The sequence below is a fragment of the Branchiostoma lanceolatum genome, chromosome 1 (genome assembly GCF_035083965.1).
Source record: "Branchiostoma lanceolatum isolate klBraLanc5 chromosome 1, klBraLanc5.hap2, whole genome shotgun sequence".
Classification (NCBI taxonomy): domain Eukaryota; kingdom Metazoa; phylum Chordata; class Leptocardii; order Amphioxiformes; family Branchiostomatidae; genus Branchiostoma; species Branchiostoma lanceolatum.
Genome location: NC_089722.1, coordinates 9,021,823 through 9,032,381, shown reverse-complemented (window position 1 = coordinate 9,032,381; position 10,559 = coordinate 9,021,823). Strand labels below are relative to the sequence as shown.

Below are 10,559 nucleotides of genomic sequence, written 5' to 3'. Positions count from 1 at the left end.
CCTCGCGCGCGGCTGCCGAACTTTGCCTGCTAATTTCTTCAGTTACAAACAAGCTTTCATCAGTTTGACGCTTGAGATCAGCTGGGTTAGCCACCGATATAGACGCACCTTCATGCAGCCGTTCATTTTTTGGGGCACGGATTCTTTTAAGGTACCCACTCGGAGTAATACAGGAATGAGACCTTAAATGCCAGAAAAAAGTCATTGCTATTTTAATGTAGGATTTGTAAGGTGCAAACACCAAGAAATCCACATGGTTGAAGTTACAATAAAAACTGTCCTGCCTTAAAATTCAACAAAATCAGAAATTACACAGACAAAAAGCAAACACATTACAAAGTCATTTTATTCTATACTTCGTAAACAATTTCTTGAAATCTAATACTCAAAATTGACAGTGAAACTGTATTTATTTATTCAATCTTCAACATGGCTAAAGACGATCACTTGACACAGGTCATATAACAAGCATACAAATGCATCAGCCTAAATAATTGACAACCCAGTCCTTCCAAAGCAATGGATGATTACTTGACGCCTTCAATTTAAGTTTGATATCCAAGTTTATACCAAAACTGATATCCAACCCTTTTTAACTACTTGAGTCGTGTTGGTCAATGATCCCTACAAACTCCTGAGTACACAAATCACATAATCTATGTATTGGTCCTTATTGTAATATTTGAACCATCTCCAAACATGCCACATGAAAATATATAACTCTTTTGAGTGCTGATGATTCTGAAGTACCTTTTGAAAGGTGCCTTGAATGGCAAAGATCACAGTTGCAGTGTGCTGCGGATGAACACCAATATATAATTCCTGGTTACTTTTTTTTGTACTTTAAAATCTTTTTAAGATTGACAGGACTGGGGCATTTTTTTCATCAGAAGAACAGAAAGGATGTAACCTTGTGTGGTCTGGCCAGGATCCCAGGTTTAATGATTTTGAGGTGTGGAAGGAGACAGCTGAGTAAGTTGGTCAACGGCAGGCTGTGTACTTTCCTGTCAGAAGAAATGGTTTCAGCCCCATCTTTGCAACTGTGATGTGTACCTTGCAGTTACATTTGAACTTTCAGCCTGCCAAAGTAGCCGTTACGCACCAAATTTGTATTGGTTACACTGTTAGGCAGCAGGGAGAAGGTTAAGCCTCATGAACACTGGCTATTGTTGAAACCTGCTGCACATGATTATCTATTTCTGTTCTGCTGCTGCTGCTGCCTGGTCTGCTATCTCTTTCTGCCGTATGTCCGCTCTCCTCTGTAGGTTCCTCTTCAGCAGGGATTCTCCTCTGTCCCGCTCAGACTTCCCCCACATGGCGACACCAAACGCACACACGAAGGTCAGGATAACCAGCAGTGTTGCGACATACACCCGCATCTTGTCTTTGGCAGCAGTCAGTTCATCATACCTACAATACAGTGTAAAAATAATTATCATACGCCAAATGAGAGTTGCTCAAGCAACAGGATAACAGTTTGAAACAGTGTTCCTTTTAGTCACTGATGAAAGATAGCGGATGGTGTCTGAAACGTCTGACTGTTTCAAAATTTTAATCTTGAGTAACTCATTTGGCATATCTTATTACCTAGATGTCTAAATCTTCATCAAAATTATCTTAACTAAAAATTGCAATATGTGGCAAGGAAAGTACAGATAAAGTTGACAATCTTTGGTATAAATTGCTTTCACATAAAACTTCACTGTGACTGTGTGACACATTCATCTCTATGATTCTCTACATGTATTATTACTCTACCTCAGGACGGGATCATCATACCGTTATTAAGTTATGGTTACTTACGAGACTTCTTTTGGGATGTCAGCTTTAGATGGGTAGCGGCCTGTGAAAACCAGCATCCACTTCTCCTTGTTAGAAGGCATGTATCCAGGCATGCTGGTTGCAGCTGTAGGGGGGAAAGGAAACAGTTTCATACACCTTGATAGCGAGCTGGTATCCAGTCGCATTCTAGCTACAGCTCCAATGGTTGGCTCCCAGATGGATGGATACCAGGCTAATACCTCGTACATTGTACTACATTTTGGATAGGTTTGACTTTGAGTTTAATAAGTTAAGCCGTTATCATTTCTTCACTCAATCTCTCAAAGTGAACCGATGATAGTGCAGTAATGTCCAGGCTCCTTGGAGCTAGAGGTACCCTGCTTTTTAGAGTAGAGTAGAAGAGTAGAGTAGAATTTTCGGTCAGGTAGGACTGTTCCAGTTTAGACCGCTCTTCATTGTTGAATTCCATTTCACTCAACTGTCATGGTGGGTTTGTGTGGATGTTCCAAAGCTCTGTGGTTGTACTTTACAGGGTGAACTTCCATGTACCTGCCTTTAGTGATCATGTCCAGAATACACAAGTTGTTAAAGGCTTAGACCAAGGAGGCTTAAACTCCATACAACAATTGCAATCAATGCCAGGTCAAGACTAATGTTACATGACAGAATTAAGTAAAAACCAAAACAGGATTTAAGCATATGAACATGTAGCTTACCATTTGAATTTCTCTGTGGCTGCTCTCTGTGCACCACCTCAGCTTTGGCCTTCTCTGAACAGAAGCCCTGTACGCGGCTAGATAAGACAGGCGCACTTCTGACTGAAGACGACATTCTTGGCACACCTGACATCCACCCAGCTGGGCGGCCCGCCAGACGGCACAGGGGCAGCACGACTCTCGGGAACATCGCGGCGATCCTCTTCTTGTCTTCTTCACTCGCAGTTACAGGAGAAATATCCGCAAAACTGTCACGGTACCGCCCTCCTGATGATAAACAAAAATCTCAAAATGTCCGACACTGTGGCCGGTAGGTCATGCACGTACGCTTTTAGAAATGACCTTGAAGTAATATCTAGGTCAATGACCTGTACGCAACAGGTATCTAGAGCTATTGTAGTGGCAACGGGTTGGAAAGTGCAGAATCATGCAAAGACGTCAGACATGTATACGTGCATGGTTCAACGTAACGCGAATTCCCCTGTTTACACACGGGGAATACGAATAGACTGTACTACTTCTTGTAAGGGGATATTGGAAGTTGAATAGCTTTAATGTTGAATCATATTGAAAGTTACATTTTAGATATGCTGATGACTATGGAATGAAATACTACACTTTACATCAAATTGATCTGTACGTCAAATTTTGATACAAATTGTGTTATTTAAATTTTACACATTTCCCCCTTTTCAGAATTGTAATAGTTCATCAACCTCGTTTCCAGGATAATCTTTTATCCCTTTTGAAGTTTCTTCTTTAATTCTGCTTCTTTCGTAATTCCATACACACAAATTTTATATTCTACAATAATAATTGATGTTTAACAGAACTTTCACCAGCAAAAAAATCATTTTTGTCTGAAAATTTTGACAAAACTTTTGTGAAAATCCTGGGAAGGAGATTTGATATTTTTGCGCACAAACCTACTGCGCAATTTTCAAGACCAAGATGGCGGCGCCCAGCGGGGAAATTTCCGTGACCTGCGAAGATTTCTTGGAGTTTCAGGTGAGTTTTGCGACGTTTTCAGTGCAATTTAAGTTCAAACTGTGTCGAGATCAAAGGAGTAGCTATTGCTACTGGCGATGCTGGTATTGCAATAGTACTCTTGGAGACTCGATAATGAAAATTGATGAGCATCATGCCCTTCCCATCCTTACATACACATGGCTACAGTGCAGTGGAAACGTTATGTAATTGTGCTGGCCTGGTTTCAACTCTATCGTCAAAGCCATGGTTTCATCCCACCAGTAAGCTAGCATCAGATATTCATGGCTGAACCCCAAGATCCAGCTCAGAACTTAATGCTGAGGTCGATTTTTTTACACTTTTATTTTAAAATCACGAATTTCCTCACGAAAAGCCACATGTCAGCCTCAAATACCATACTTGAAACAGAAGCACAGACATTCTCTTGGTGTAACTTAACCTTGTAACTTGAGGATGGATCTTTATCATTAAAATGTTCTTTCTACCACAGGAAGCACTCAAGAAGTACCGCACCATAGATGACAAGATAGTGTACCAGCTGAACACGGCCATCCCCACCAACTCCTTCGCAGACAAAGTCAACGCAGGGACACAGTGCAAAAGCCTTTATGATGAGGTGACTTTTTTGTCTTAGGAAGCCGAAATGTCTTGCACAGACACATATTCAACAAATGTGATTATTAAGTACTGTAAGTGCAGAAATATTCGCAGTGGTTTCATGTTAGCAGTTTTTGCAGTGAACTTGTTACCGCACAGCGAAAAGACAGAAGTGCTACGTGAACTCAAAACAACCGCAATCCATTCTCTCCCTACCTTGAAATTAAATCCCTGCAAACATTTCTGCATTTACAGTATTTTGGTAAACAGGTCATACTTAATGCTTCAAATTCTTACATCAAGTACAGGGCTCGAAATACTGGGTGCATGTGCACCCAGTGCACCCAATTTTGGAGCTGTGCACCTAATTTTTTACTGTGGGTGCACTGGTGCACCCAAATATTTTTGTACGGTTTAATGTGTAAAGGTATCACTGCACACTAGTACTCAGCATATTCTTGACATCTAAGTGTAAGAAAATAATAAAATCTTTGTTGTAGTACTTGTTTAAGATTTTGATGGTAGAATTTGAGTTAAATTCGATTTTGAAAGCTTCAAAACTGCGTGCCGAGATCGCGTGCCTTCACGCGCATGAAGAGGAACAGTATAAATTAGGTTTGTCATTAGGGAATTTGCTTACAATAGTTACATTCTACTTTATTTTATGTGGTGCACCCAAAATTTTTTTGGTGCACCCAATTTTTTAGGTTGGGTGCACCAGTGCACCTATTCCCAAAACTGAATTTCGAGCCCTGAAGTATTAACCTGAATAGGACTCCAAATTGATGCACACATAACTACCATGGTAAATTGAATTTTGTGTGCCACAATGAACTTGAGAATAAGCCCAAACCTCAAATCTAACATGACTCTTTTCCAATATTTTTGCCAGCTGTCTCAAGGACATGTCCAGCGGGAGAACGCAATAAGGAAGTGCATCCACCAAACATCTCAACAGGTGGCCAAGCTGAGGGAGGCCCGGGAAACTGACCATGATAACATTGCTCTTCTTAAGCAGCTCAGAAAGGAACAAACTAAGGTGAGAGTTGAGTTCAATTAGATACCCTCTAGAGGTTAACAGGATTGTTTGATATTGTAAAAGGTCTTACAGCTATTACATTTGGCATAAAGGCGTTTAGGACATCTTTTATGTGGCCTTTTCTCCCCTTTAATTACTTTGGGTGAATGTTCAAAGTGAACATTTTCCCTACACTGTCACTTTTATTTGGAAGAAGTTTCATGACTGCAACATCTTTCAAGAACACAAGACTATATCTCCAGTAAATGTTGAATATAGACTTGTTACAAAACAGCAATATGATCCCATATGTAATATAGTACGTCTTGATTTCATGAATAACTTCTTCTCATAAAACCACATTCCACAATGTACTACTTGTCCTTGACTATACAGTTACCTTACGTTTGTTTTATTCATCTAAATAGTCACAATAATTGAAGTCATTGCATTTTATCATTTCTCCTCCAGCTGAGGTTAATGCAGCAGGAGATGAACGTGGAAGAAGTGGTCAGGGACAGGTCATTAAAGGTCAGCACCAACTTGTCTTCTCCTCAGCACAATGTTAGCCATATCATCAGAAATAACATGTAGAATACCATGTGCCAGCACTAGCAAGTCTTTTCTATGGCTTAGAATATCCTTCGCTCTCCTGAACTGCTGGATTGAAATGTGTCCTTTTATGTTGAATGTTTTACAAGACCTTAGAATCAATTGTTCCATGCTTAAGTGTTTTATGGAGCCTCAGTCTTCCTTACCTTTTTGTTAACCATGATGATGGATCAAGATTGAGGATACAAGTATATAACTTGAGGTTAAAAAGCCAACTGAGCACAACCCTTATGTCACCATGTGGGTTATTCCTTCCAGATTTTCCAAGAACGTTGTCGAACATTCTACAAACCACCCGCCTCCTCCTGACCACGGCAGTTCTGATTGTACTCAGGATAGATGTAGGGAGATACATAGTTAACTTCTTTCAATATCTGCTGTTGGTATACTGAACAACAGACAAGTTTTCCTGAACTAAATAGAGTCTAGTTTATTTGTCAAGGCAAGAAATCACTTTACAGGGAGGACAGTTACACACATGCAACAAAATCCTTACAAATAAAGTCTGGACATTTTGGATACAAGAATGTTTCTATTGATTAAAAATTAGAGGAACAACTCAGAAAATATTTTGACCTAAACCTTGTAAATTCTAATGAACCTTCTTTTAGTTCCATACAGACAAGGGAGAGAAAATGCTTGTCTAGTTAACATTTTACAACTATATAATAATCATTATCATTAATATCTGTACTATAGAAAATTAAGATTGTTAAGCTTACAGTGTTGACTCTTGTGAAACTACTCCTGCCATACTCATATCAAAAGTACTTTTCAGACATGTATTTAGGTCACACATTTTGATGCAAACAGTTCCACCAATAAAAGAAATAAACCTATTTTATGGAATATTTTTCATGTCTTTGTGTTCCCTCTTCTGTTAATATGGTACATGTAGTTTGTTGCATTACATTCGGTGAAACAGAAAAAGTAACTTGAGCTACCCATTGTGGTAACTGAACACTGAGTCATATTCAACATACAGCATCACACGTGTGAACAGAAACAAGCATAAATGTAGTTACAAAAGTCCAAATCTTTATCTGGCATGTGGTAGAAAAGTGCATGATATACAATTTTGAGGTCGGTCTATCTTTTACTCCTGAAGGGACTTTGAGAAAGCCACATGGCATCATGTGAAATGTTTTAAAAGTTCTTGAAACATCAGGAGTTTTTCAGGACTCCTCAGCTGTAGGTTCTGAAGACTCTGTTTTCGCCTTCTTGGCGTTCTCCTTGTTGCTCTGTGCTTGTCTCTTCAGTCCCTTCATCTTGCGCGTCTGGAGCTTACTGAAGTCTTGTCTCTCCATGTGGACACGCCCCATCTTAGCACCAAACACGTCCGTCTTCACATTCTTCACCTTCCTCGGCTGAAACACAACGGAGAAAGCTTCAGCAAAAATGAATAAAACACCTTAGTGGATGCTACCTAAAAAATCTGACCATTTCCAAAATCTACCCAGTTGCTTGAGAAACTGTTTTCTTGCACGCCTTACAAACACACCCATTTTTAACAAGCACTCTTTATGTAATGACCCAGCATATGTAAGAACTGCCATATACCAAGGAGAACCTCCTTGCAAATACAAAGGTACCTTCATAACAATGTTCCAGTAGAATAACAGCACAATTCTATTGAGCTAGACAAAGGCTGATGACAAAAATTCTGTATTGCTACTTTTTATCACTTTACAACAGGTTTACAATATGGGAAAATCTTAATAGGAAAACAATTTCTGTCTTGTATCATTGGTGTTAGGATTGTAAATATATTCTGTACCTTGCCCTTCTTGGGTTTCTTGCAGGCTTTTTTGTAGAGGTCATCTGAGGCCAGGCGTGTTCTCCGTACCTCCAGGTCCAGCGCTGGGCCAATCTCGGTCAGCTCGACGCGGGGGGTACGGCTCCCGGACTTCTTCAGTAGGACTCTGGGTGGGTAACACACAAACGTACAGAGGTCATACACGATAGGATCACTCGTATTATATACTCCTCAAACTATAGTGAAATAGATAGGCTGTGCTCTGATATATTGATGAGTTAAGCCAAAAATACTATTTATCTTATCATCTGGATGTCTGACCTTCATCAACGTATTAATGAGTTCTTCATGAAGATACTCAACCTTAAAGAACCTAAACAAGGAACATTTACTACACCATGGCAAATCAAGCCACAACAGTACAAAGGAACTGTCACGAACAGGCAATTTTCTGATGGTGTTCATTTTCATAAGCTACATGTATCCTTCTCTCAAACTGCATATTCCAGCAGTCATCCCATCTATACAAACAGTAGAGATGAAGATGAAGCAGTAGCCAGTGTTGCTTGTAGCCTATTGAATCATGCTTCAGTGGCCCGGCCAAACAGCACTCGCCTCTACTGCGGGTAGGGGCCATAAAAGCCCCAGACAGCGGGAGTTTGCATTATACAGACTATGTGGCTTGGCGATACTCCCAGCGACAGTCCAGTACTCACTTGTAACTCCTAACCATGACCTTGCCGTCGTGTGCTGTGAACTGCAGCACGTGTTCCAAACCCTGCAACCGCACGTTGTTCGCCTTCACGCCTCGGAAAAAGTCTGGGGACACACACAACTTTTGTAAGATAAAAAATGACTTATTTGTTGTGTCACCAGCCTTACGTACTTACAATAGACATATCATGTAGTAAAACAGCTCCACATATATCTGGCAAATGGACATGGATTACAATGTTCACTTGAAAGTTCATCTGTGTTGATAGAAGTCACAGAGACAGTGGACTGGAGTTGATCAGTCGAAAAGTTGGGTAAGTCCAAATACATCTGTTGAAAATTGTAGTTTAACTTTGATACAAGATTACAATGTTGTTTCAGTGTTTCCAAATGTATCATTTCTAACATGATGAGTTTAATCAAGCCCACCAATCAGCAGACTCTTTAGCCTCCTGTGCTCATGGTCCTGCTCAAAGGCCTCTCCTTCAAACACCAGGCAGGGCTTGGTTCCCATGGCAATCTTCTCTGTAGGGAAGTCCTGCATGGACCTGAAGTGGACCACGCCCAGTTCTACCATGTCCAACACATGGTGGTCATAAAGGCGCCCTGAAACACAGACAATGTACACCTTATAGCAACAGTACAAGTAGCTCTCAAAGAAAGGATTTATTGTTAGGCCATTGGTATTATGATCAACCTTCCCCTGCTGGCCTTATAACCAATACAAATTTGGTGCAAAACAGCAACTTTAGCAGGGAGAAAGTATTTCCAAAAAGGCTGAAAATGAATTTGCCAAGTACTCACCAAGTACAAGGTTGTTTGGTCTTTTCTTGCTGTGGGACCCAAACAGGAACAAGGAAGAATCGTTCTTCTGTGAGAAAAACTCCTGGAACACAAAAACAAACATGTGAACATTCTGTTCTTTTGTGACAGCATCAAGCACTCACCACGACACAAAGTCACTGTCAAAAAAATATGCCCCGCAAGTTTTTGGACAGGCTCCACCATTGTTTAATTGATACAGGAGATTATGATGTAATCTCCAGGCAGATCCACACCGGGCGCGAAAATCGTATATATTAGCCAGAGAAGGTCCAGCCCGGGGCTATTGGACCCTCTCTGGCTAACTGGACCTTCTCTGGCTAGCATATACGATTTTCGCGCCCGGTGTGGATCTGCTTGGAGATTAATCATGATGATACTCACTATTGAGGACTGGTCATCAAAGGGTCTCATGATGTTTTTTCTGCAAGAGAAGAAAACAAAAATTAGACAAAGGTAACTTAGGTAAGAGAAAAAAATGGCATTGAAGTTGACAGTTACAACTAAGACAAAGCTACAAGTTTCAACAAAAACAAGTTTATTGGACATAACATGTACATGACAAGTGAATCGTCCCTAAAAAGGACACGTACCTTTTGAATGTGATGGCATTTGGTTTCTTCAGTAAATACTGGAAAAACAAGAACAGAAATGCATTTTATCATAGTTCCTTGTTTGGCTTTTGATGGCACGTAATGAAGTTTTTGCTTTTTAAGTAGGCTGGTTTAAGTTTAACCAAGAAACATCTTAAGGGGGAATGATCATGATCATCTTAAGGGGGAATGACTTTCAGGTGCCGTACCAGTTCCTTGAGCACCTGAGTGATGGTCTCGCTGGTGTGTCCACCCTTAATGAACATGGCCACCTTGTCGTTCTCCTCCAACTTCGGCGATCTCACATCCAGAGCTCGCTTAGCCGCCTGTGTCTTAGGTTTTCTAGGGAATAAAGGTATCAAATTACTTCTTGTAAGTTAAGTGCAAAGACCTGAAAGCTAAAAATACAAACAAAATGTAAGGATATTAAGGCCCTTGGTAATAATACCAGTCTCTCATTGGATGAAAAGTGCTAACGTTTATTGAATATTTTAACTTTAGCACCATTGAATTCTCCCTAGTCTATACAATATAGTTTCGATTTTTATCCTTTAATTATTCTCTGATAAACGTTAACGTTCCTGTCTGACTTCTTCTGGGTTTTAAACAACACGTGTGCCAAATAAATGGGGAGGGGGGTACGCACACGATAACATAAAAAGAACAAACGGACCGTTATCTTTTCATTTATTCCCCAAATAACTTTCTGGTGAGTTTCTTGGGTAATCGAGTTATCTACCTTTCAAAACACATCCACGCATATATCTCTACTTGCCAGAAAAGACAAGGTTTTCAAACAAGTACTTACACGATCCTCTGCATGACGGTCGCCATTTTGTGAAGATGGAAATAGTGCCCCTCAGCGGTCAATGAAATGAATGCAGGCTCCAGCTGGTGGCTGTTTTTAATACGCGAAGCGTAGATATATACGTTAAATGCACTTATCGCTGGCTCTTTTT

At 40.3% G+C, this 10,559-nt stretch overlaps 3 protein-coding genes across 3 annotated transcripts; 1 reads left to right on the top strand and 2 right to left on the bottom strand.

Annotated features, from left to right (window-relative positions):
- Positions 1–196: 196 nt before the first annotated feature.
- Positions 197–2,994, bottom strand: LOC136443246 (UPF0389 protein CG9231-like). The gene is made up of 3 exons (XM_066440443.1): positions 2,499–2,994; positions 1,804–1,906; positions 197–1,410 (listed from the first exon to the last, which is right to left on the bottom strand). The coding sequence occupies exons 1-3, from the start codon at positions 2,686–2,688 to the stop codon at positions 1,194–1,196; spliced, it is 510 nt and encodes a 169-aa protein (XP_066296540.1). The 5' UTR covers positions 2,689–2,994; the 3' UTR covers positions 197–1,193.
- A 384-nt stretch (positions 2,995–3,378) lies between these two features.
- On the top strand, positions 3,379–6,564 carry LOC136443328 (protein MIX23-like). Its single transcript, XM_066440561.1, has 5 exons — positions 3,379–3,506; positions 3,979–4,104; positions 4,978–5,124; positions 5,575–5,634; positions 5,974–6,564. Exons 1-5 carry the CDS (start codon positions 3,450–3,452, stop codon positions 6,022–6,024), a joined length of 441 nt encoding a protein of 146 aa, XP_066296658.1. The 5' UTR covers positions 3,379–3,449; the 3' UTR covers positions 6,025–6,564.
- On the bottom strand, positions 6,120–10,512 carry LOC136442364 (ribosome production factor 2 homolog). The gene is made up of 9 exons (XM_066439216.1): positions 10,409–10,512; positions 9,810–9,942; positions 9,601–9,638; positions 9,392–9,431; positions 8,990–9,071; positions 8,615–8,791; positions 8,188–8,290; positions 7,493–7,637; positions 6,120–7,082 (listed from the first exon to the last, which is right to left on the bottom strand). The coding sequence occupies exons 1-9, from the start codon at positions 10,432–10,434 to the stop codon at positions 6,891–6,893; spliced, it is 936 nt and encodes a 311-aa protein (XP_066295313.1). The 5' UTR covers positions 10,435–10,512; the 3' UTR covers positions 6,120–6,890.
- Positions 10,513–10,559: the final 47 nt, after the last annotated feature.

Excerpts from the sequence above, each read along its gene's own strand:
- LOC136443246 (XM_066440443.1), bottom strand. The coding sequence starts at position 2,688 with ATGTTCCCGAGAGTCGTGCTGCCCCTGTGCCGTCTGGCGGGCCGCCCA. Across the intron at positions 1,907-2,498 it reads GCCACAGAGAAATTCAAATG|CTGCAACCAGCATGCCTGGA; the intron begins GTAAGCTACATG and ends TCCCCCCTACAG. Across the intron at positions 1,411-1,803 it reads GACATCCCAAAAGAAGTCTC|GTATGATGAACTGACTGCTG; the intron begins GTAAGTAACCAT and ends ACTGTATTGTAG.
- LOC136443328 (XM_066440561.1), top strand. The coding sequence starts at position 3,450 with ATGGCGGCGCCCAGCGGGGAAATTTCCGTGACCTGCGAAGATTTCTTG. Across the intron at positions 3,507-3,978 it reads AAGATTTCTTGGAGTTTCAG|GAAGCACTCAAGAAGTACCG; the intron begins GTGAGTTTTGCG and ends TTTCTACCACAG. Across the intron at positions 5,125-5,574 it reads TCAGAAAGGAACAAACTAAG|CTGAGGTTAATGCAGCAGGA; the intron begins GTGAGAGTTGAG and ends TTTCTCCTCCAG.
- LOC136442364 (XM_066439216.1), bottom strand. The coding sequence starts at position 10,434 with ATGGCGACCGTCATGCAGAGGATCGT. Across the intron at positions 9,639-9,809 it reads CTCAGGTGCTCAAGGAACTG|TATTTACTGAAGAAACCAAA; the intron begins GTACGGCACCTG and ends TTGTTTTTCCAG. Across the intron at positions 9,432-9,600 it reads AATGCCATCACATTCAAAAG|AAAAAACATCATGAGACCCT; the intron begins GTACGTGTCCTT and ends CTTCTCTTGCAG.